Here is a 26,355-nt window from a genome sequence, read left to right as displayed (position 1 = left end):
CACTTTCATCACATGTTCATTTTTCCCTCCACACCAGATTCATGTGCATGAATGAATCTGGTGTGGAGTGTTCATGAAACATGTGGATTATTCTGCAGCTGGATCACCTGTCACATTCACTCCATTTTATCACTTTATCTTCATTCTACATTTTCTTTTTCTCACTTCTAGCCTGTGGCTGGAGACTTTCAGCCGTGAGACACAGAAACACACTGAACCGTGTGTCTCACACGCACAACTTCTCTTGTTTTTTTGTTTTCTAATTTAGTGGTTTTTGAACATTTGAACATGAATGGTTTTAACAATCCTGTCAGTCATTCGTGAAGTTAGACTAGAATGAGTGGAAGAGCTGAAGTAAATGTCCACATGGACGTTTTCCTGCTGTACTAAAGTGTGAGAGTCTGAGCTTTTGTTTGTGCTGCTCGAGCACTAAATGAGCCCAACGATCCCTCGGCTGAAGCAGAAATATCTACGAATGTGTGCACGAATTCTGGCAGTAAACATGAGGCACGGCGGGGGCTGCTCTCCATGTGAACGCCACGACAGAAATGAAGGTGTGTGTGTGTGTGTGTGCTACATGTGGAGGCTGCAGCTCGACCTCAGTCTGCCCAGAACACACACACATTTCATTCATCCTTCTCATTATTTCACATTTATTTCTCATTATGTCACTTCAACATTTTTCTCTGCACACAAACAGCTGATAGGACCCCCCCCAGGACAGTTTTTACTAATTAGATTTAGTTTTTCCCATGCAGATTAAAATGGCCACTGCAGTTACCAGACATCAATAATGTCAGTTTTCTGTTGCTGTAAATGAAAAGAAAAACCTCGACACACTTATAAAAGGACCAAACCACTGCTAAAGCTCTAAACTGTAACTGTAGCGACGAACCCCACTGTAACACCGTCCACTCCCCCGTCTTCGTCATCTTCATCATCACATCATGGCCTCGTGCTTTGTGTCGGATGCAAGATGTGTGTTTGCAGTTTTAAAGCGATGAGGCAGCTCACAGTGAAAAGTTCAGCGGCAGAGACTGACGTCCGTTAACACATCACTCTGCTCTTTGGATGTGATGTGGCGATAATCAAAAATCTAAGTTTTTCCTGCAGCACGAAAAGAAGGTGTTAATCCAGTCATGTGATCTGTGTGTTGAGCCGTGTGGTGGAAACACTGTGGAAACACACTGCAAACAACAACTGCATGTGTTTCTGCATGTTGTTGAAGAACTCAGAGCTCTGACCTGAACAGCCACCAACAGAGAGAGAGAGAGAGGGAGAGACAGAGAGAGAGAGAGACAGAGACAGACAGAGAGAGAGAGAGAGAGACAGACAGAAACAGAAGGTCTCGGCTGCAGCACACAGCATGAATTTCTACATTTTACGGTCACTACATTATTGACTGAATCTGAAATGTGCTCCTGTTTCTAACTTTCTGTCTTTCTGCTGAGAGAATAAACGTGTTTGCTGTCATTTCCTGTTTCTCCAACAGCGTACGTTAATGGATGAACGCACACGGTCATCTGTCATATTTAGGAATCCATTGGCAGCACTACTACAAGTATTTTGGCTGGTTGTAACTTTGATTGGTGAAGACGTGGAGCTGTTTGTCAGACTGGGATCCTGTCTTACATTCTATGTGATGTCTTGTACTGGAGCTGTGCCTCAGCTTTGTTTTTCATCGTAAATTACCTGAAACACAAAAACAGTGGTCAGAATCACAGTGAACATCTCTACCAACACTGGTTCCGATCATAGTGACAGTATAATCGGCCAAACGCAGAATGATCTCCTAATCAAAGTAAATTTATTGGACAGCGTGTGCAGCAGACGGCGTGCCATGCAGAGGGCTGACAGCGGGCTGGAGAAGGAGCCGGGGAGAGAGGAGAGCAGCCGGCAGACGGACACAAAGCAGAGACGGTGTAAATCCTCCTGTGTTTGGAGGACGTGGTTTCTGTGGTTTTGATGGCTCCGCTTCCAGCGCTGCAGCTTTGATTTAGCTCACAGTGACAGAAACAGCAGTTAGGAGGCCAAAGGTGTGTTTAGAGTCGGAGAAATAACCCAACCTGGAATTTTACACTGGAATTTATACTCTTACGTCGCCGTGAGTGTGACTTAAAAATCCACAGCAGGTCAGTTTCACAGCCCTAAAGGACCATTCTGTGAAATCTTTATCGGACAGACAGCTGTGAGCCACCCTGTGACGTCTGCAGCAGACCCTCTGCATGTTCAGGACGTCATTACTCACTTTAACGTTCTCGTGCTTCCAAACCATTTCAGAGTCATTTCAGTTTAAATCTAACGCTCCCTTTCAGTGTGACACGTCCAGGCGACATGCAGCCGCCTGGCAAACATCAGCACGATCCCTTTAAAATAAATACACACAATTTAGAAATACTTACTGTTTATTTTTCACATTTACAGCGACTAGAGTGAGCAACATTCATCTCTATCTGTTTCAGCGACAGTCTAAATGTAAGCTGAGGGCTGCTGTCCACATGAGAATTTATTTAGTGTGAAATATAAGAAGGGATTATCACCGCACTGGTTTCCCTCTTTCTTTTTTTTTTGTCTTTCCTGTCATTGTCTGGTTGTGTGATCATGCTGTGCTGATAAACCCTCTGAACTTTCTCCTCAGCCATCGTGTAAAATGGCCACCAGTCTCTCCTGCACACAGCAGGCAGCAACATGATATCAGTTAATCCCCCCCCCTCCACACACACACACACACACACACACACACACGTCCCTTCTTCCACTCTCTTTTGTTCTTAATTGCATCAGCACCCCCCCCCCCTCCACCACCGTTCCCTCTCTTAATCCTCTGTGTTTCTGTTGAGCTTTTATTGATTCTCCGTCTGTGTTTCATGTGGCTGTGCTTTTCATTTAGAAGTTGCACTTAACTGGGCGTCTCTCAGAGGCTGCTGCTGTGACTCCATCACTGCATCCATTCGGTGAAACACACCGTCCTGAGTTTGACACGCCACATCTTCAGTTAGACTACACTCCACTAATGGTGTCACACTATTGTAATTAATTAGATAAATGAGTTTAGTGGAGCAAATTTAAAGTCTGAAGAAAAATACAAAAAAAACATCAGTGTATGGATGTTTTATTAGTTCTTACCATCCACTGTGCTCCTTTTGTTCCTCCTTAGTTTTGTTCCAGCTGCTAATTAGAGTGAAGTAACAGAAAAATTGTGTTGAATTTCACACACAGTCCTGGGGTCAGTCCGTTAGTAAGAGTGATTTCTGCCTTCAGAGGAAACACTGTAAAATGACCTTTTTATTACATCAGAAAAAGCATGTTGACGTTTCCTCCTCTAGATAGGGTTAGGGTTAGGGTATCTGCCTCTGAAACGATGCTCTTTGTCTCATGTGATAAAATACACCTCTCAGAGGGACGGTTCTTCAGTGCTGTGGCTCCTTCAGCCTGATGTCTCTGGGCTCTTTGGAAAATAATTAAAGTCCGTATGTGACTGCTGGGCACAAAGTGCGACACAGGAATGACATCAAATGATTTTAGTAAGAATGTAGAAATGATAAATGACCTTGCTGTTATTTCAGTGTGTTGTGCCATGAAATTATTTATTATTTTATTTTATTATGTACAACATTTTCTTCATCATTTCATTCAAATTTTTTTTTTTTACTTTGGTGTGGTTGAAATGTACATATTTGAGAAACACAAAGAGCGGAAAAAAATAATACTTTGATTACGTTGAGGTTTCACTTTCTCACATGACATCACAATAGAACATTTTATCAAGTCTTTTATATAAAAGAAAAATAAATAATAATTATAATATCAATAATCACATTTTTTAAAAACACAGTTACAAAGTGTTTCACATACAGGATCAAATAAAAAACATACACAGGCCCAAGTATTCACACACACACCCCCCCCAGAATAATCCAGACAAAGAAGAACAGAGAGGGTTTATGAAAAGGCTAACCTACAGACATGAGTTTTCAGCAGCAGCTTAAAACAGACCACAGATTCAGCAGATCTGATGGGAAGAGGAGGGCTGCTCCAGAGCAGCACGATCCCCTCTGGTTTTAAAACAGCAGCAGTGCCGGCAGCAGATAAAAGGCCTTGATGTGCGAGAACGGGAGCTCTACTGTACCTCTGCTATATGTGTAGGGGACAGGCCATGCAAGGCCTCACATGACATTAGTAGAAATGTAGCATCATGCTGCTGTTTTACTGAGAGCCAGTGAAGAGAGGAACAGCCTGGCTGCTGCATTTTGCACCAACTGACGACAAGCTGGAGAGGACTGAATTATACAGTCTAAACAAAGGAAGGTTACAGTATGTACTAAAAGGTCTGTGTTTTGCCGGAGTGAACTGAAGGAAACAATAAGAATAAGCTTAGTAATAGGTGGTCTTGATGTGAATAGCGAGGGGGCCAATATAGTGACCTCCATTTTGTAAGAGTGGAGAACATTTTGAGACATCCAGTTAGTAAGAGAAGGTAGGCAGTCATGCAGGGTGGTGAGGTTACTGAAGCTATGTGTCCTCAGCATAGCCATGGCAACAAATATGACAGCAGGAGTGTAGCATCTGACCCAGAGGTGACATATATAATGAAAACAAAATAGGTCCAAGGGTTGACCCCTGGGGGACCCCCACATAGGAGAGGATGCATAATAATTAATTCAATAGTTATTATAGTTTATTATTAGAAGCGTCTGTGAGACAGGTATGAGGGAAACCATTTTAAAGCAGTAACAGAGATACCAATCCATCAGTCCGTCAGTTTAGATGGTACAATCAGTGGTGTCAAAGGCAGCAGATGGAAAATTCACCTTAACCTCTTAAGACCCGAGCTCTTGTTTGATATGCATTTTTTATTTCTCCTTGCTATTTGGGCTTATTGGACCCTGATAAGTATAAAACCTAAGCATCATCTTTTTACATGGTGTAGTTTTAGAGAAACATTATGTCCACATATGTGGACAATCGGTCTTCATTTCCAGAAAACACAATAAAGTCACCTTTGTGCAAAACTCTTTATTTCCACCCTGAACATAGCAGTTTTTTTTTCCTGACTGCTTTTGCATGTATTTATAACACATACAAAACATATTTTGAACATGTTTTGAAATGATGATGATGGGCGCATATGAGAAACCATATCTGTGACGTCTTCAGTGGAAACTGAGTTGAAGTCAGACAGCAGGTCAGGGCAGGTAGCTTGATCAGGGTGGGAAACTCCAGGGTTGAATTTTCATTTGAGACCACTGACCTTTTTCAGAAAGAAATTTAGAAACCCATCTCAGTCGTTTGAGGGGGTGGCTGGAAATCCAGAATGAGCAGGATTCAGCAGCTGGTTAATAGTGTCAAAAAGAAAGTGAAGGTTAGGGTCAGACCGGGGGGCGTAAAAACAAGATCAAGGGTGTGTCCACGGTTATGAGCGGGGGCCAGAAACACGGTGCACTCGGTTAAGTGATTCTGCAGTGTTTAGAAACTCTCCAGCTAAGGAATCAGAGGGATTATCTATACAAATGTTACGACCACCAGAAAGAATGATCTTGTCAAATGAGTAGAGCAGGTGAAAACAGATCTGAGACCTCAGGGGGCGATAGATCACCACAAAGCATGCTGGGATGTCACTCTCAAATTCCAAAACAAAACGTTCAACACTGTGAAAGAGTCTCCAAGCAGAGAAGGGTGGAGGTGTTAGAGTTAGGAGGGCACAGCTCCACCAGGGGGCAGCGGTCCCCTGATCTGTGCCAGCTCTCAGTCGGACTGAAGACGTCTACGTTACAGGATGTGACGAGGTCACGGAGAATGAAAGATTTGTTCACAAGCCATCAGGTGTTAAAACGGACAAGTGGAGAGAGGCCGAGGTCTGAGAGCGTGACCAAGATGTTAGTCCTGGAAATAGGGCGAGGGTTCCTAACCAGGGTTAGGAGACACTCACTGTGCACGAGCACCTTCATTTGATATTAAAACTGGGATACTGACCTGATTTTGAGGTCTTGATGGTCTTGATGGTCTTGATGGTCTTGATGGTCTTGAGGTCGTCAAGCTGAAAAGCCCCCACAGGAGTGTAGGACCACTTCAGTGTTAGCAGAGAAAACGTGTGATCCAGAGAGTTTGGAAAAGTTGCAGTCAGTTTCAGAAGGAAGTGAAGTTATCCATGAATGGGATATCTCTGTTCCTACAGAAGCCTCTTAACTGGTGGGGGGGGGGGTTAAGAGGCCAGCAGACTGTCCACCAGCCACACAGACTCCTGTCTGAGAGCCTCGGACTGTTGGTGCCACTGTGGACAACAACTGCAGAGGCAGCTGTGAGAGTCTGAAGCGGCAGCAGAGCGGCAGCAGTGACGGCCTTTACACCCCAACCCCATTCACACAGAGTCCAGCCGCTGCACACCGCCCACAACAAGCACCGCAGGACGGGGGCCACGGACAGCGGCAGCAGGAAAGTGCAGGGGGGTGGGATGGGGGTGCACCACAGTGTGTGTGTGTGTGTGTGTGTGTGCTGCAGTATGTGTGCTGTAGTGTGTGTGTGTGTGTGTGTGTGTGCTGCGGTGTCAGCAGTGGCCCTCCTGCTGATGAAGAACAGAGGCTCTGGGGGCTGTGGGGGCCATCCATCATCTCCATCATGCCTAAGTGAGCCTCTCTGGACTGGGACGCCACCAGACCAAGACCTGGGCCCACCGGTCTGAGCTGGACTACATAAACACCAGTCCCTTCATCATCATCATCATCCTCATCACCACAATCATCCTCCAGAGACCCAACCTGGGTCAACATCATCAGCAACAGCAGAGGGAAGGAGAAGGAGAGCGGGGGGAGAGACGGGGGGGGGGGACAGACAGACAGACAGACAGACAGACAGACGGACGGAGAGCTGGGGGCGTTACCTGGTTAGCTGGTGCTGGAGGTTGGTGGTGGTTATTTTCCGTGTTCTCAGCAACACGTCACATACTAGCAGCCTGGTGTTGAACATGTGATGCTGAACACCACCAGCTCCGAGCTGCTCCACTGATGAAGCTGCCTGATGGGAAGTCTACATCCTTAAACACGACGTGAGCAGAGAATGAGCTCCACAACATGAATGTTAGATGTGATGAGGTCCGGAGTGTCACATGATCAGGGTGTTCTCTCTGATCCTACCCATTCACTACGGCCTCCATGATGAGCTCTCACAGTTTACAGTCCAGTCTGGTCTGTTTAACTCACCCACAGGTCAGTTGTGCACCAGTTCACTCCCAGTGTGAACACAGGTCATCTTCATCAGGAACTCACTGTTCACTGCTTGACTGATCCACTCACAACAACTTTAGTACTGTCATTTTTTATAATAATAATAATGATGACCACAATAAAACCAGCAGCGTCCCTCAATCGGAAGGTCGATGGTTCGATCCCCAGCTATGAGTCAGCATGTCCAAGTGTCCTTGGGCAATACACTGAACCCCAACTTGCTCCTGAAGCAGCTTCAGTGTGTGAAAGAATAACCTCCTCCAACTTAGATTCCTCCTGAATGAATGATGTGTGAATGAGGATGTGATGTAAAAGTGCTTTGAGTGGTCAAAATGACTAGAAAGGAGTTTACAAATACAGACCATTTACCATTTCCCTTTCTTCTGAGGCTCCAGAGGGGCAGATTACCAACCAGGCAGCATGAAAAATGAACCCCAAAATAAGAAAAAAAGACGTGATGAGAACAACCTCAGTATTATTGGTAATACAGCCAGCGGGGAGATGGACAGTGAGCTCCATCCAAACCACTGCTGGTGTTCAGCTGGCTCCTACACACAGTCAGCACATGGCTGAGTGTGTGTGTGTAGACACATCATACATGTCTGCCCTCTGCCCGCTCTCCATTTGCAGTACATAAAACACACACACACACACACACACACACACACACACACACAGGTCAAGTGTCAAAAGGTCATATTGTGTCTGGACAGGATTTACTCTTTTGGCTGTTTGATGTCAAACACACACACACAGAAAAGAAAAGTAGCTGTATGGTGTGTGTGTGAAAATAAGCAAGATGTACCAAATCATCACATCTAGTGTGGAAACTAGCCTGGATCAGACTAATACCTGCTCTGTTAGTGTTTCAGGGCCTGGATCAGACTAATACCTGCTCCGTTAGTGTTTCAGACCTGGATCAGACTAATGCCTGCTCCGTTAGTGTTCCAGGACCTGGATCAGACTAATACCTGCTCCGTTAGTGTTTCAGACCTGGATCAGACTAATGCCTGCTCTGTTAGTGTTTCAGGACCTGGATCAGACTAATGCCTGCTCCGTTAGTGTTTCAGGACCTGGATCAGACTAATGCCTGCTCCGTTAGTGTTTCAGGACCTGGATCAGACTAATGCCTGCTCCGTTAGTGTTTCAGGACCTGGATCAGACTAATGCCTGCTCCGTTAGTGTTTCAGGACCTGGATCAGACTAATGCCTGCTCCGTTAGTGTTTCAGGACCTGGATCAGACTAATGCCTGCTCCGTTAGTGTTTCAGGACCTGGATCAGACTAATGCCTGCTCCGTTAGTGTTTCAGGACCTGGATCAGACTAATGCCTGCTCCGTTAGTGTTTCAGGACCTGGATCAGACTAATGCCTGCTCCGTTAGTGTTTCAGGGCCTGGATCAGACTAATGCCTGCTCCGTTAGTGTTTCAGGACCTGGATCAGACTAATGCCTGCTCCGTTAGTGTTTCAGGACCTGGATCAGACTAATGCCTGCTCCGTTAGTGTTTCAGGACCTGGATCAGACTAATGCCTGCTCCGTTAGTGTTTCAGGACCTGGATCAGACTAATGCCTGCTCCGTTAGTGTTTCAGGACCTGGATCAGACTAATGCCTGCTCCGTTAGTGTTTCAGGACCTGGATCAGACTAATACCTGCTCAGTTAGTGTTTCAGGACCTGGATCAGACTAATGCCTGCTCCGTTAGTGTTTCAGGACCTGGATCAGACTAATGCCTGCTCCGTTAGTGTTTCAGGGCCTGGATCAGACTAATGCCTGCTCCGTTAGTGTTTCAGGACCTGGATCAGACTAATGCCTGCTCCGTTAGTGTTTCAGGACCTGGATCAGACTAATGCCTGCTCCGTTAGTGTTTCAGGACCTGGATCAGACTAATACCTGCTCCGTTAGTGTTTCAGGACCTGGATCAGACTAATGCCTGCTCCGTTAGTGTTTCAGGACCTGGATCAGACTAATGCCTGCTCCGTTAGTGTTTCAGGGCCTGGATCAGACTAACCTCTTGTCTGATTGGACAAGAAGACAAGACTGGACCTCTTTGGACTAGGACCAGCTCTGATGATGCAGTTATAATTGTGAAAATGTCTTCTTGTCCTGTCACATTTTCACTTCATGCACACCGTCTATGTGACTCCTTGCAGGTAGGTTGTTCTTATGTGGACATACTGTGTGAGACCGACCACTGAGCCAACGATCAAACCAGACGAGCGCTGCACGTTTCTGTCTCCTTTTCGGAGCCTGAGCTGTGAACCTGCAGGAGGCTGAAACACGTCAGTAAAATCAAGCCCAGATTTAATAAGTCAGATATTAGGAACAGTTACATGTTGTCAGTCATAAAGTCTTCTAGTAAACACAAAGAAAAAAACACTACAGAAAGTGGATTTCTCTCATCATTTAAAGAACTCAGTCCAGCTTTAACTCAGAGTGCAGCATCAGCGTTAACGCGCAGAATAAATCTGTTATCTGTAGAATTAGAATACAACAAATCAAAAGCTGATGGAGAGGCTCCTTTAACAGAACCTACGATCAGGAAAGCAAAGTAAAGAGAGATGCTGCTTGGTATCTAGGTTAGGAATGTAAAAACAGTGTCAATAGAAAGCTCCTTCATGTGTGACCCGCTCTGTCTCCATGGCTACCCTCAGTGCTCGCTACATGCTAGCTGCTGGGACTCGCTGGCGGAGAGGCCGCCGTGCCGCGTTCAGGCGTCGTGGGCAGGCTCTCCTGTTTCCCCGCGCACACCGACCGCACTGTGTGTGACACCTATCCGGGCATCACTTCTGCACAGCCGTGTATTCACCAGTCCCACGCCACGTCCTCTCTACTGTCGTGTCGCCCTCCTCGTCAGAATCGTTCACAGTGACGAATGTGATCCATCGTTTTAATTTTCCTGCTAATCATAATGATAAAGAGCTGGTCGTTGCTCCCTCACTGTGCAGGGCTGCTCTCCGGGGTCTCTCCTCTCCTTCATGTGTGTGTGTGTGGGGGGGGGGGGGACACCTCTCCTGACTGGACTACAGCTGCAGTGTTCCTGCTCTTCTACAGCCGTGAGTTCACAGGAAGCTCGTCTCTCCCCCAGCGGTGACGTCCACACACACCGTGGGAATACATTCAGCGTCAGTAGTCATCTGGACACACGTGCTCCCCAGAGCACTGAAATACTTTCACCTGTGTCACCGTCACATATCATGATCAACTGCCTTCATGTGGTTTTCAGGACGTACATGAATGTTAAAATATTTCACATTTGAGGCGTTCACCAGTGGTCCGGACCTGTCGGGTGGAGCTGCTTCACATTTCAGCATTTTAATGGGCCTGTTTCAGCTCAGGAACATTCAAATCAGAATCTGTGTGTCTGTTTATCACTTCACCTGCTGTAGGCTGAGCTGCCCTCCAGCCCGTCACATCCCCCACTACTCTCATGTCACTGATGGAGCAGTCCGCTGCAGAGACTCGTCTACCTCCTCCCTCTGGATTTCTGTCCCAGAGCAGCCGTGGTTTCATGGCTCCTTTGTTCAGAGTGAACTCCTCTTGTCCCGTTCACTCAGTTTGGGGGCAGTTTCACATCCTAAGACGACTGACTGTGCCAATGATCAGATGTCACACCTCGTTATGAACAGTATCAGGCTTTAACAAGCACACGTATGTCAGCTTTGTGCTCGTCACAGAGAGAGAGGCCAGGGAAGTGCTCCTCTGCTCTGTTGTCTTGTTCACGCTGGCCCTAAATGAAAAGGAAAAGCCCTGAGAGAGACCAGGTCCTTGTCGTGAGACTCTGTTAAGTGCTGCTAGTGATATTAGTGGATGATCCTGTGTTGGCCTGGTGTTAGCGCCCCCCTGTGGCACTCCCTACGTGACAAACACTGGCGAACGTGTCCAACAGGGAATCAGAGGGACCGTCTGCGTGAGGCCGAGGAGGAGCGGCGTCTCCTCATCCCTCGTTAGTCCCAGCTGTCCGTGTAGGATCCCAGGGGTCGTCTTTACCTCGCCCGTCCGCGGGGACGTGGTCCGAGAAACATCAGACTGAAGCAGCCTCACTGCTGCTGCTCACCTTTACGTCTTCTAGGATCCCTTTAGTAACACTTATTTGTTGTTCCGTTTCTCCACAGACACGAAGCTTGTTAAAGTCCATATCGCCATGTTGCAGACACGTTTAGGGCCCGGTCACCACTTCCTGTTCTTCAGTGCAGTGCGAGGATTTCTACTGGACAGCTGGTGGGTGGGGCTAGGCAGCCACGTGGCCAATCAGGTATATGTTGTCATAGAGGTGGCCTACGAAGTCGTCCGACACGTTATGTGCCGCTCGGCGAGTGTTCCTGATGAACTCCCTCTTAGACATTTTGTTCTTGACGTGGGGGCTGGTCAGGTCGATGGACAGCAGGATCAGACTGTAGCACAGCACGTACACGGCATCTGCAAGAGAGACAAGAGGACAGCGTCACCCAGCGCCCAGAGGCCCATCTGACCCTCACAAGCTTTCACACCTCAGGTTGAAAGAGACCAACCAGGACAGGGTCAGCCAGGACAGGGTCAACCAGGACAGGGTCAACCAGGACAGGGTCAACCAGGACAGGCTCAACCAGGACAGGCTCAACCAGGACAGGCTCAACCAGGACAGGGTCAGCCAGGACAGGGTCAGCCAGGACAGGGTCAACCAGGACAGGCTCAACCAGGACAGGCTCAACCAGGACAGGCTCAACCAGGACAGGGTCAACCAGGACAGGGTCAACCAGGACAGGCTCAACCAGGACAGGCTCAACCAGGACAGGCTCAACCAGGACAGGGTCAGCCAGGACAGGGTCAGCCAGGACAGGGTCAGCCAGGACAGGGTCAACCAGGACAGGGTCAACCAGGACAGGGTCAACCAGGACAGGCTCAACCAGGACAGGGTCAACCAGGACAGGCTCAACCAGGACATGACACGACATCAAGCACAACATGGCAGCGGCAGACAGGAGAGGACGGGAGGACGGCTGTAGGACTTGTTATGTCGGAATATGATGAATAAGAGAAGTGTGTGCTGTGCTGCTGCGGTGGGAGGGTGGGAGGGTGGTGGTGGTGGGGGGCTGGTGGGGGGCAGCAGTGATGAAAATGCAGCCGTCCACCCGTCTCTGCCTCTGGGCTCCAAACCATTACACTGATCCCACTAATCACACGAATGGGTCTGAGGAGTTAACAGTCGGACTCAGGGACTTGTTTCTCTACGCTCTGCTGGCACTAACAACCCCCACCCACCCCCCCTTTGGCGGGCAACTCAACCTGGACCAATTCCCCCTCACCCTGTGGCAGTTCACAACAGTAGCAGATCCACATCACTACACCTGTCACAGAGAAGGCGAGGCGGGACCACAGAGAACCTGAGAGGAGCAGAGAGGACCACAGGAGGCCATCAAACCGCTCCTCCCATCAAGCCAGACTTCTGACGTGCATACCGGAGGAGAAAATCTAAATCAGACGGAGCTGACATGTTCTGGAGGTAGTTTATGCTGTCCTGTAGCGCCGCCCTCAGGACACACTGACGATGTGCACAACTGCCAACCCACTTTGAACTGGATGATTGCGGCACAGAAACATTCATGTTGTCTGATGAGAAACAGACACACAACAGGACAGAGAGGCCTCATAAATCCAAATGTAACACGTCCCCTCAGTAAATATCTTGTCCCACAAACTTTAATGACCACATTAACAGAGCCCTTCCAAAATGATTTTTTAAAATAAAATAACAGTTATCTTCATATTCATCAGACTGTATGTTTTACAGGGTACAGTCTACCTCTATGTTTGCTCTGGTCTGTACACACACCATCTATTTCCTGTGTGTGTGTCCTGTGGGGGCATCCCTCCTCCTCTGCTGCTCCTCCTCCTCCTGAACTTTCTTCCATGTTTTCCCAGTTTAAGGGTAGTTTGGGGAGTTTTCCTGATCTGAATCTCGGACGGGGGGGGGGGGGCCACATGCTGCACGAAGTCTGAGTGTTTCATTAATACCAGTGAGCGTGTGAACAACCAGGACAGCATTGGCTGAGACGCAGCATGCACTCTCCGCTGTGCAGTTTGTGTGTCGGCACTCACCAGGACTGAGGCCCAGATCCCGGACCAGACCAGGGTTACAGGTACAGAACCTGTGGCTGAACTTGGTGATGAGGGTCTCCAGGTACTCCCCCCTCTCCTCTGGGGCGTGGATGTGTCTGAAGAAATCTCGCAGGGCGTTGGGGAGGAACTGGTTACTGAAGTTATGGAGGGTCACCAACTCGTCCAGGACATCCCGCCTGCTCACACACACACAGACTGAATGCTTACCTACACTGAGCACATGAGGTTGGAGGTGAAGCTTTTAGACTTTCTTCAGGACGTACAGAACAGTGCAGCTGTTGTAACAAGTTTAAACATGGAAACTTTTCATCATTTTGAGGTGTCCAGTGGTGACGTTTCTGTGTGTCTGTGCTCTGTGTGTGTGTGTCTGTGCACTGTGTGTGTCTGTGCTCTGTGTGTGTGTGTCTGTGCTCTGTGTGTGTGTGTGTGTGTGCACTGTGTGTGTGTGTCTGTGCACTGTGTGTGTGTGTCTGTGCTCTGTGTGTGTGTGTGTGTGTCTGTGCACTGTGTGTGTGTGTGTGTGTGTGTCTGTGCTCTGTGCGTGTGTGTCTGTGCTCTGTGTGTGTGTGTCTGTGCTCTGTGTGTGTGTGTGTGTGCTCTGTGTGTGTCTGTGCTCTGTGTGTACCTCTCATCCAGGTAGATCCTCAGCATCTTCCAGTTGAGCCGTCTGGTGTAGAAGATGAACTTGGCCAGCTCGGTGGGATGATCCACTAGTATGCCTTTAGACATGAAATAACCGATACCCTGCAGACACACACACACACACACACACACACACACACACACACACACACAGACACACACAGACACACACACACACACACACACACAGACACACAGACACAGACACAGACACACACACACACACACACACACACACACACACACACACACACACACACACACACAGACACACACACACACAGACACACACACACACACACACAGACACACAGACACACACACAGACACACACACAGACACACACACACACAGACACACACACACACACACACAGACACACAGACACACACACAGACACACACACACACAGACACACAGACACACAGACACAGAGGCTATGAGGTACTGTGTGTCACAGAGACAGAAACATAGATCCCGTGTTTGTTCATGTGGCCTGCATCTGCACAGTTTACTTGAGGTCAAGATCCTCCAGTAAACTGTGCAGAGATCCAGACTTCAACTACAGTTAACATTGGGACCCACATATTATATCATATTATATTATATATCTTCTCTTAACTGGAGTCTGATGAACTAAAATGGTCAGTTTATTTCATAATGATTTAATTATCAACACAATAACAAGGCACCAGGAGGCTTTATAACAAGCTAACAGATAAAGAAATCTACATTTTTGGAGAAACTCACAAAGCAGACATTCTGAATAATTTACACCTGAGGTTTCCTGTTCAGAGATCACAGCCTGTGTGTCCCACTGTTAGTTGCGTCTATTAAGAAGGTTCATGTTGTGGCATAAAGCTGATCAGATCCTCCTCCTCTAACTGAACTTAATTCAACATATGTTCTGTTTCTTATGTTTATTGCAAAACCAAATGTTATGAAAATCTGTCCGGAGTTTTTGTGAGGTCTGAATCTCTCAGCACATTTAGCTAGCATCACTAGCAGATCTTGACCCCCCCCCCCAATATGGCGGCCATGCAGACGCGCAGTGGCGACACAGAGACGTAGAAGGCTCATCGGCCGCTGTTGTTTTATCTGTAGGACAGGAGGTGTTGGACGTGGGGTCTGCGTTACCTCCTGTGGGTTAGCGTTGAACGTCAGGCTGCCTTCGTCTAGCTGCAGGTAGAGTCTCCTGTAGGAGAAGCCAGCGGGGAGCCTCCTGTTGTAGATGGAGCAGTGTCCCCATGTGGACTTACACAGCCTACAGGTTGCACAGCACAAACACATCAACTAGGAGTAGAGCCCTCATACACAGCCATGATCCTTACCCACAACCTTTTCTATTCTAACACTGTGCACATTGGTTGTATTTGATCTATGCACTCTTTCCTAGTTCTATCTTATCTCGTATTATCTTATCTTATCTGACAGACACTGCAGCCAAGCCTCCTTACCCCTGCCACAGGTACTCGTCGTTCCCCAGGTCCTGCCACACACAGCCGGCCAGGCACAGGTCAGTAGCATTCAGGTAGGACAGTATGGTGATGCCCAATTCAGGCGGCAACATCTCCAGATCTATAAAACCGTGCTGTTCTTTACCTACAGTCACCAGGAAGGAAGAGGCAGACAAGAGCGGAGAAGAAGATAAGTGACAGCAGAAACACAGAAACACAGTCTGAATTCCTCCAGTCAGGCTTCCACCCCTGCCCCGCCCCCCCCACAGATCAGGGCTGTGTGTGTGTGTGTGTGTGTGGAGCCCTCTGACAGACCAACAGTCCCTCTCACCCAATGGCTGCTGGGATACGCTCCTCTCCCTTGCCAGCCTACTAGCACTGATGACCTTGTTTGTGCATTGGGCAGGTCTCTGAGACACAAGCCTCCATCAGATGTCCTCTCTCCTCCCACATCACCTGCTCAGTGTCTCACTCAGTGTCTTCCACTCATTTTCCTGCACATTTTACACAAAGACTTCTCTGTCCTACTGGAAAAAAAGGGCTTTTTTTACAGCATCGCTGTTGAGTTTTACGATTTGATAAATAAATCAGGCAACCTTAAAGGGGAATAAAAAAAAAAAGACTGCTTTGTTTCTTCATGTCTTCTGTTGAACACACTGCAAAGACCACAGCACGTGGCGAGCTAGCCTCTGACATCCTCGTGTGCTGACAGCCCATGGAGGTTTGCTCGTGGAAGAAAACAGTGCACGATGTGCGCTAAATCACTGCCAGAGGAAGCCGAAGAACCAGTCAGACGGCTCTGTCTCCCTCTCCTCATTCCTGGCTGCTGTGTCACGGCCCGTTTCATACCGACCAGCTCACAGCGCTTACAGCTGTGGAGATGTTCACGTTGGTTTAAATCTAATCTCTTCTACCAACCGCTGCCAGAGCAGAAATAGACTCTTTTAGCGGTGTAATCCTAAAGTACTAACTGGTATAAAAGCACTTAACCCACCACAAAGACATCAGATGGAGGCAGCAACAATGCATGGCTCGTGCTGGATTATCTGTCTGAAATGCGTCACTTTGTGGCTGAATTAACTCAAGGAATGGCTTCCTCCCTGGGTAGGCAACCGAGCCCCATTAACCCAAGAACGCAACCCAAATACACGAGCCAGCAGTGCAGTCACAAAGTGCTGATACGGCCGTTAGTCCATTCAGCAATTAGTTTCAGCAACTCTTCAAGTATCAATTAATTTAATATGTGATTAATCGCTTTGAGTCGCTGACTGTCTTCGGCTTTGGGAGATGCTGATCTCCAGTTTTCAGCACTTTCTGACCTGTTACAGACCAAACAAGCAGACAGCTTGATGATAATAACTGTGTCCATACCCCCCATGCGTGTCCTCAGCAGATGGTAGATGTCAGGTCCATAACAGTGCTGGGGGGCTCTTCTCTGGGGACCTCCATCTCTTCCTAAAAACACATCAAACAGAAAGCAGGATGATTCTTTTCCCCTTATTACATTTACACGCAGTCTTCACCTGCCTACTGCTGATCAGCATGACACACTGTCCCAGCATGCAATGGGGCTAAAGACTGACCAGACACACCGAGTTACTGTCACCATCTCAGACTTATCTTTGGCTCTTTATTTCATATACAGCAAATAATCAACATAGATGATATAGTTCATGTTCATTTCATCCGTTTTGGTTATATTGGGGTCTTTATGCTCCATGTACTTGTTTTTTGGTGAATTGTAAAACATTTGTATTTTGTCCACATGGACCCAACAGTGGTCCATGTGGACAAAATCTTTATCAGAGATTATCCTTAAAGATTTTGGAGAGAATGGAGAGAACTTGAGATTCCCCACAGACATACTGATTAGAGGATGAAGGCTACAGCAAACTACTAGTGTGAGATGACTTGTTATTTAGGCTACAAGGTGACCAAGAAACCTCCAGAGAGCGTTCACCCACTCCATTTATCTATCCAGTGCTCTCACGTCTGTAATCTAAACTGAACAGTGTTTTCAGTCCATTAAGTTCTCTTTGTACGGTTTCATTTATTTAATGTACTTATTTAATGTCCTGTCCAAAAACATCACTTACGTTGCAAACAGTGTAAACCTGAGTCATTAAACTGTGGCTCACATCAGAGGTGCACGGTGCCAGCTCACACACAACGAGGCACTTTACACATGAGGCTGCTGACTGTCAACAACAACACATTCAGACTTTAGTCTGACTAGAATCGCTGCTCTCTGAGCTCATAGTAGATTTATGAGGGCTGGTTACTAGATCCTGCTTTTCCTTTTCTGTAACCACAATCAGATCACATCAGAAACACTTCTGTCAACTGTTGGTGGTAGCAGCAGTCACCCATACACCAGTAAAATCTGAGCCCAGGGTGATATTAGTGTCATCAAGTGTTACGATTACCTTGCTCTCCTCTTCCTCCTCCTCCTCGGTCAGCCAGTCGGTCGGCGAGCTCTTCCTGAAGCTGCTGCTGTTGTCTGGGAGGCAGCTTCCACAGTGCCTGACCCATCTTAATGAAATAACAGGAGCACAATATGAGCCGCTCACTCACAGCACGCAGTGTCTTTCTGTTGTTTAAAGCCGCAGGTTAAATACTGCTCACAGGGTGAACCACCAGCACTAATACCACAGCATGCTCACCAGGTGTACACAGACAGGAATCTCATCATTCCCATTTCTTTTTTAAACTGTGCCATGTTGGTTTTTTCTGCATGTAGAAAAGTCTTGGTCACAGACAAACACCTGACGAAGCTGGCCACCTTATCTCACCTTATCAGTGAGTTTGTAGCAGAAATATAAGAATGAATCATTTAACTGAGATGAGAAAAAGAGAATAATGAATAATGAATTAATGAGAATGTGGTCAGAAATGAGATGAAGCAGACACCCGGGACACTGTGCATATGATTAAACTCTGTGTCAAACAAACACTACAACATGTTCACACTGGCCTCTGGTGAACCAAACAATTGAGCACAGCTTTACACAGAAAGAGTCCAACAACAGTACATGGTGGTGCCTGAGGTGTGACTCTGTCCGTCCTGTCCAGTCGGACTGTGAACCACTGCTGGTGTTTTCTGGTGAAGCTTGCGTGCTGCTGACAGACCTGCCTGCTCCCTTTTCATCTCACATGTGCCACATGAGCTCATCAGTAACATACGGCTTCAGTCGTCAAGATTCAAAGAGATCTGATCGGGTTTGGATCACAGCTGGAGGGCGACACTTCACCTGTGTTAAAGTGGTTCATGGTTTAAACGAAGGGGCTGTTATTACACGTGCCACACAATGATCTGTACATTCACACTTGGCTGCCAGCCGGCTGTGGTGGGTGCCTGTCTGCACAGGACTGAAGTCCATCTTTTTAACAGCTGATCTGTGAGCTGTGGCACTCACACAAGTTTATGATCATGACGTTGTTGTACTAGACTTTTCCTGGATTAAACCCGCACAGTGCTTACAACTGCTGAAGATTATCATTGACTTACAGTGTGCACATAGCCGTGCTGATACATTTATGCCACATCTGACCTAAGCCTCAGATTTAGGCAAGGGACACCGGGTAAGCTGACTGTCAGCCCGGTGCTGTGAGCCTTATGAGCCCTGTGAGCCCGGTCCTGTGACCCCGGCCCTCCGGTCCTGTTGTCCAGACAAACGTCAGCCGTGTTGCATAAACAAATCCAGTGCCCTGCTGTAAACATCAGCGTTCAACAGTGCACCTAGCAGGGTAGTTAGCCCTGTAGTCCCGCCTCCCCATCGACACCATTGGCCAAACGCAGCACAACAACACTCCAGGAGGAACGTCATTGGTTGACTTGGCTGTCACTCACACTCTGTTCTTCTAAATCCCCGAGTTAGCAAGCCGAGCTAGTTAAAGTTGAGTAGACAGCGGTTGACCCGAGCTGGTGGACCGTGCCGCCATGTTTAATGACATTTATCTCGTTTATTGTACCAGCACAGTGCAGGAGGTCCAAATGAGTCCGACACAGCGCCGTGACCCGAGCTAACGTTACCCACCTGACTTTAGTGATCCTCTGACAACCCGACCTGCACACAAGAACAGCTGGAGACGCGGTTTCCCTGCTACCAACGAGTCCAGTAGTCACTTCATCCGGACAGACACACACAGACACACAGACAGACAGACAGACAGGGCAGCAGCAGCTCCCGCGGCTCAGGACGAACCTTTCATATTGTGTCGCTGGCCTATTACTGGATCACTTATCATGTGTTGTCACCCTCCTCCCCCTCCTCCTCCTCCTCCTCCTCCTGTCACCGCTGCTCCTCCCCCTGTCACTCCCCTGTCCGCTCCATAGAGACAAACTCAGAGAATGTCTACACTTTTAAAATGACGAGACAGACGCGTTCATTTCCTAGGAAACAACGCGCTGCGGGTCACAGCCTGACAAAGTGAGCAGGGCAGAGGAGAGAGCAGCAAACAAAACAAACACACGACGGCGATGTGCGTGCAGCCTGCGTCATCAACGTCAGCACGTTACATTACGTGGGCTACTGGCCTGTGACAGCCAATCGCGCTTCGTGCTGCTGGTCACCCGGCAGAATCAAAACTAGCTGTTAGCTGTTAGCTGTTAGCTGTTAGCGTCTGTTCGGACTCGCTGCACTCTCTGGATCAGGGGTGAGCTGCTGAACATTCAGAAATTAAACACCACACCGAGTTTCTAATCAAAATAGCTAGCTATCTAGGGTTCCACTGACGCCACCTTTCCTCAACAACACAGGTTTGGTAAAGTTATTAGTCCACTACAGCTGCCTCAGAGAACACAGCATTAGCTAGCTAATGACATGGACGCTACTGATGAAAACAGACGTATCTCCATCTGTCTTGCTTACAGATAGACATGCTGTCGGCCGGAGATGTCCAGGGTAGTCTTCGTAAGCTGGAAACTCTGCTGCGGGCGATCAAGTACCCAGGACTTGTCGACTACGATGGGTAGGCCATTAAACTGCCAGTTATTTTAGAGTCACAGAGCACCTACGATAGGACGATACTACACCATGTCACCTCGACGAGTTAACAACAGAACAGAACATTATATTCACCAGTAACTGTTTTGGCTGCCAGGAGTGAAAAGCCTCTTACAGACATGCAGACCTTTCTCCAACAGGACTGTGACATCACAGTCAGGAGGTCAGTCCGGAAGTAAGATGAACAGAGAAGAAGTGCAGCAGTGAGTCTGAGATGTTGTTGTGAGGCTCACAGGTCCTGATTCTGTGTGATCGCAGCACATCAGATCTGACACACAGTGATACAGACCAGGAGGAGCACAGCGTCTACTACTCACGAGTGAATGAGTTCAAATGCCATGTGTAAGATATGAGAGTAGAATGACTGATTCAGTGGTCTGAGATCGTGAAGTTGGATCAGGTTACTGACAGAACTCTTTTTAACAGTGTGCAGTGTTAACGCGGCACATGACGAGCTCAGTTTTCTCACTTTCTTGCACACTGTTTGTTATTCCCCCACCAGCCTTTCCAAAGGAGATCCCTCGGCTTTTCTTCCGGTGGTGAGCTACTCTCTTACCTCTTTCTCTCCACCTTTTGCTGAGCAGCTGATGGCAGCTGGACTCGAGCTGACCGGCAAAACAGACCTCCGCTTCACTGACGCGCTCTATAAGGTAACACAAACACTGTTAGACTACTAGTGCTCAGTGGATTTTTACTTTGCACTTCTAATTAATCTGCCAGCCTGTAGTAGTCCTTTCCACTGAGAGTGTGTGTGTGTGTGTGTTTTGTGTGTGAAGGCCCTACGAGATGTCTTCCACTATAAGCCAGTACTGACCAAGCAGCAGTTCCTCCAGTGGGGTTTCTCTCAAAGGAAAATCTCTGTCGTCTGTGACATCATTAACTTGGTCCTGCAGAAACACAACCACCTGAGGAAGGTACAGAGCCTGTTACTGGTTCACGTTTAGTTCACATTTACGTGTATTACAGACGTGTCTGTGTAAGTGCAAACTGCATAATCTGTAACATTAAAAGCAGCAAAGCATTCCTGTTTTTTATTATTCATCAGTCTGAGATTTTAGATCCTAAAACCAAAAACTAAAGTAGCTGGTAATCACATCTCTGCAGTGAGACGCATGTTGAAATCTGTCCATCTCATCGGGCTAATCAGTGGGGAGGGGTGTCTCATTACCATCAGTGTTAAACTCAGCTGGAAAGGTCTATGCAACCTCTAAGACAACACCGATGACAATTTAAATCAAGGTCACAATTCAATTCCATTTTCAATTTAAACATGTGTTTATTTTGATTGATAAAGATCAACAGATGATTGGTTTTATATCCTGAAAATTGTCACGTACGTATTCAAATTATTATTATTATTATTTTTTTTTTTTTTAAATTGTAGGCCTTTTCGACAGGAGATTATATGAAATTATAAAATAGTACCTTTTGGAGGAATGGTCCAGAAATACTCTTGTTGGCCAAGTTCTGTATTGAGTGTCAAACAAACACTCAGTGCTTGACTGAAAGCTCGACTTGATCAGTTTTTAATTTAGAATCAAAATTGAGACACCTGTTGTCATTTTTGTCTTTGGCTCAGTGCCTCGGCTGTCAACTGACCACCAAATGACAGTGCGTGCCCTGTCATTGGTGGTGCAGCCACAGGGCGAGGCGGTGATTCAGTCCTCCAGACCTAAAACCAGTCATGTGACCGGTGCTGACAGTGATGAAGTTTACCTAGAGGAGACCTGAAATATCACTGCAGTAGACCAACAACACTGAACCACTTCTGTCAAGTATCCAATAGAATTCTGTGTGTGTGTTGTAGCCCCGGCTCAGGTGTCCTGCCTCACACAAGGTGGATGGTGGAGGAGACGCTCATCCAGCACTGACACCCGCAGAGACTGTAAGTAAAAATAGGGGAGTCCCCCACTGACAGGTTTCACAGTCGAATCTGATTCAACAGGTCTGGGCTCAACAGTCAAAAGAGCTGAAATGCCAGATTAACACGGACGCTGCCACAGACCACCAGGCTGCCTTTTTCATGACTGATGAATCAGTTTTGGGGGTTTTTTTCTGGTCACTCAGACACCCCGTCCATAGCACTGAACATACTACTGAACATAGTACTGAACATACTACTGAACATAGCACTGAACATACTACTGAACATAGTGCTGAACACAGTACTTAGCGGACTGTAAGAGATGGACAGACGGACAAAAAGGAGGAAAGAGCACGTGACCGGTGTACAACAAAGGATTTCTCCCAGGTGAAAGCAGCAGCCCCTCCTGGGAGCTCCTCACAGCTCTTTGGAGGCACAGTGTGTTTCAGCTGAGACGCTCTGGTTGCTACGATCTGGAGTATCCACGGAGGGATAAGTGTCGGCTGTGCTTTATTTTTCCTGCTCACCTGGTACAGATGTGGTACTTGGATACTTGGAGAACAGCAGTACTCATCTCTCTATGTAAAATCAGACATTCTCTACAAGTCACTCCACCTTTTAAAGGTGTGTGGTTCCTGAAACCAGGTCTGCCAGTGTCTGTGTGTTCATAAGATTAATCTGAGCCTGGATAGGAACTGGATCGTGTGCTGTAGTTAGATTTAAATTAGTCTAATTTTGGAAATCGGACATTAGTTGTTGAGATCTGAGACATCACCACTGTTGTGTCTGCTGAGGTTCTTTTCCACCAAGCTGGAATCAAAGTTGTCATAAAGGTTTGGCTGAAAATATGAACAAAGTGTGGACAGATGAGTGGAGCACTTGGAGGACGTAGATATGGGTTAAGACGGCCTCCACCGGTGTTTCTCCAGACTTTGAACCTGCACAGAGCGCCATAATTGCCTGCTCTGTTTTCCAGAGGCATGTGGGACTCCCTCTGCTGGACAGATGTGGTAACTGTCTACAGCTGACTGCAGACACATTGAATCACAGAGCAGAGCAGAGCAGAGGAAGTAGAGATTGAAGGCCTCAGCCACTGATAATATCATCATATCGAGGACACGATTCATCTGAGGAGCAACTGACAGTTGTTCATAATCTGTTTCAAAAATCCAAATGCGAGGTGACTTTGTTTTTACGGGCCACACACTGCTGACAGAGAGCTGAGTCGTTGCTTTAATATTGTCCGTCGTTAGCTGAAGCCCTCTGTGTTTCTATGTGTTTCAGCTTTCTGATGTTGTAAACCATGCAGCAGAGAATCCCTCCACCTCTCCCACCTACCCCCACCATGCAGAGGCCTTCTCCCCCAGTCCTCCCGCCACAGAGCTGGCAGGGGTCGAGGACCAGGAGACCGCTGATCATGTGAGCACTGACACACTCAGCAGGAGCTTGTGATAGATGAGAGTTGATGGGTTCAGAGTAGTAAAGGTTTGGACAGTAGATGGAGACATAAAAACTGGTTGTGATCGATTTTCCACCTCTGACACACTGGATAAGATGGAGACTGCCTTTGTTGGAAACAGAATGTGCACCTGTCACCATAAGAGTGATTTTACTCAGGTACAGACCGGTAGCTCTTGGCATGCCATCTTAAATGTGTCAGAGTCTCTGTTTGTTTCTGTAAGAGCCAGCGTGCCTCCGAGCATCGCCTCTCATCCAGAGAGGTCACAGGTGACCTTCAGACGTGTAGTTGGAGTCCAGTAGTTAAAGGCCTGAAGTCATGCGGCGCAGAGGAGGCCAACCACGTGGTGGTATAAAACATCACTGAGTGTCTCCTGTCAGTCCTCAGAGGTGGGAGGGAGGCTCTCAGCCCTGGAGGCCCAGATGGAGAGTCTGCTGCCTGGGCTCCACAGACTCAGTGTCCTGGAGAAACGCCTGGAGGAACTGGAGAGACGGACACACACTCACAAGGTTCCTGACACATCCTCTACTCTTCCTGCCCTTCAAAGCTCATCCCTTTTCTCTTTGGTCTCCTTCCTTTACTGGACAGACCAGGGCGCTGCAGCCATACTGATCATGCTGTGTTTCAGAACGAAGGACAAGTCATCACCATTTCCAGAGACAGCTGGGAAAACCTGCTGAGCAGAGTCCTGTTACTGGAAACCAAAGTAGACCTGAGCAGTGCACAGGTACAGTGAACACGGGGACGTCTTCAGGCTTCTGGCCGTTCATCCTCTGTGTGTTTGTCTCTATATTCTGTTTATTTGTGTTCTCTGCTGCATGAAGATAATCATCATTATCACTGTGACACAAATCCCGCCCACACACAAACACAAAGCTGGAGAGCTCTTCTCATTCCTCTGAGTTTTTAGACAAAAACATGAGTGGAACAGCTTTTAGGACGCCATGTGTGACAGCTGAGCCAGAATAATAAAAGATGTGTCTGACGTGCACACCTGGCACCGTTCCTGGCACGTGAAGAGGTCATCTGAGACCATGTGAGCACAGACTGAGCAGGACAGGGGCTCTGATTCATCTGCCCCGCTCACTGGAGTCAGGAGACCCCTGGACCGTAGTAGCCCACTGGTCACCTTCACAAGGGGGGGTTAAACGCTGTTAAGCAGGCTCAGATGAGCCCTTGACTGAGCTTATTTCCACATGAAGTGACCCTTTGTGGTGTGTCTCCCTTTACTGTCTCTCCTGTCTGTCACAGACTCACGCCCCACCAGCATGTCCGTCTCCTGCCTCCAGCTGTTCCTGCAGCTCCGTGACGGATGCGTCCAAGGTGAGCCACTGGCCGGAGCTCTGCCAGCCTCTCACTGATGAGGCTCAGTGTTTAGAGGATGGTGGTCATCAGCGGATTGCTTGTATCACTGCTCTCATGTTGTGATTGGGGAAGTGGTTTCCCAAGACCATCCTGGATCACCCTGTAAAGTTCAGTGTTCTAAACTAGCTGACCGTCCGGGCCATGTCCCGGTGCAGCAGAGCAGACGTCTGTCAGTGTTTGGGAGCTACAATCACTCCGGTGTCTGTCCTGTGTCTTTGTCCAGGAGGATCTGAAGGAGAGGCTGGAGAGGATCTCGAACATGTGAGTTGTTGGTTGTGGTTATAGTTGAACATGAAGCCGAGGTCCTCTCCTGTGTGTGGAGCTCAGGACTCACCCCTGGAGAAAGGACACTGTTGTTTGTCCAGCTCTGCTTCAGCTGTGACTCCGTCCACACAGGACACCTTGACTTACTGATCACTGATCAGCTGTAAAATGGCACCGACTGAAGAGTCGAAGGGATGACTCTTCATCAGGTGGTGCTCTGCATTATATGATTAATATGATATTGATCTGCAGTTGTCAGAGTGAATCTAATTAATTCATTTTACTGTGTATGTGTGTGTGTGTGTAGGCTGAAGAGCACCTCCAGCCTGCTGAAGAACCCCGAGCCCTTCACAGCACCCTGTAAATGAATGAAGGTCAGTGATGATCTCGGACCGGCTGCCCCCCTCAGTCCTGGCTCACTCTGGTGTCATCTTGAATACTCCTCCACAGGCTGTGTAGTTTCTCTCACTGGTTACTTGTCCTTTGGATGAGCAGAGACGCTCCTGTAGGTGCTTTTATCTCCCGTCTCGGCTGGAGTGACTGTGAGGAGGAAATCTTGTCACCATGACAGTGAAAGTGCGGCATGACGTAGATCACGTCCACTGTGTCAGCCCTCCAAAATGGGATTTGCTGTAACCGCAGGTGCTCATGTGAATGTGTTTCTTTACCGTGAATTAAAAGGATCATATGGTTGACATCATATTTCTTCTTGTTCTCCAGTTTTCTGCTTGCAAACACAATCAAGTACCATACATTCAGTTAAAAAATGTATCTGTGTGTGTGTGTTTATTTCCATATAGACACACACAGTGTGTCTGGCTGGGTGTCGTAGTGCATGGAGACCATGAGGCGTTGCTGTCAGACAGCGTCCTGGGAGCAGGGGTTTGTGGGAAACCATGTCCATGACAGGCTTCATGTTCAGAGGTGTCTCACTTCAAAACATGTCAAAACTTTTAGAAATGGGGAAAAATGGCTGTTTTCT

The 26,355-nt window shown here is 47.6% G+C and overlaps 2 protein-coding genes across 3 annotated transcripts; one reads left to right on the top strand and one right to left on the bottom strand.

Annotated features, from left to right (window-relative positions):
* Positions 1-9,504: 9,504 nt before the first annotated feature.
* On the bottom strand, positions 9,505-19,557 carry fbxo8 (F-box protein 8). Its single transcript, XM_070856474.1, has 8 exons — positions 19,453-19,557; positions 17,842-17,947; positions 16,787-16,870; positions 15,416-15,560; positions 15,096-15,222; positions 13,942-14,060; positions 13,296-13,492; positions 9,505-11,636 (listed from the first exon to the last, which is right to left on the bottom strand). The coding sequence occupies exons 2-8, from the start codon at positions 17,945-17,947 to the stop codon at positions 11,449-11,451; spliced, it is 966 nt and encodes a 321-aa protein (XP_070712575.1). The 5' UTR covers positions 19,453-19,557; the 3' UTR covers positions 9,505-11,448.
* Positions 19,558-20,046: 489 nt separating this feature from the next.
* Positions 20,047-26,050, top strand: cep44 (centrosomal protein 44). Of its 2 annotated transcripts, none has more exons than XM_070856472.1 (11): positions 20,047-20,174; positions 20,289-20,386; positions 20,924-21,071; positions 21,198-21,335; positions 22,229-22,306; positions 23,570-23,704; positions 24,125-24,253; positions 24,373-24,471; positions 24,996-25,067; positions 25,333-25,370; positions 25,681-26,050. In XM_070856472.1, exons 2-11 carry the CDS (start codon positions 20,295-20,297, stop codon positions 25,739-25,741), a joined length of 990 nt encoding a protein of 329 aa, XP_070712573.1. In that variant the 5' UTR covers positions 20,047-20,174; positions 20,289-20,294; the 3' UTR covers positions 25,742-26,050. The 2 variants fall into 2 exon arrangements, with proteins under 2 accessions (XP_070712573.1, XP_070712574.1); XM_070856473.1 differs by having other exon boundaries at positions 20,141-20,174; positions 20,262-20,386.
* The last annotated feature ends 305 nt before the right edge of the window (positions 26,051-26,355 follow it).

Source organism: Pempheris klunzingeri, chromosome 3 (assembly GCF_042242105.1).
Source record: "Pempheris klunzingeri isolate RE-2024b chromosome 3, fPemKlu1.hap1, whole genome shotgun sequence".
Classification (NCBI taxonomy): domain Eukaryota; kingdom Metazoa; phylum Chordata; class Actinopteri; order Acropomatiformes; family Pempheridae; genus Pempheris; species Pempheris klunzingeri.
This window is presented reverse-complemented; position numbering and strand designations above follow the sequence as displayed.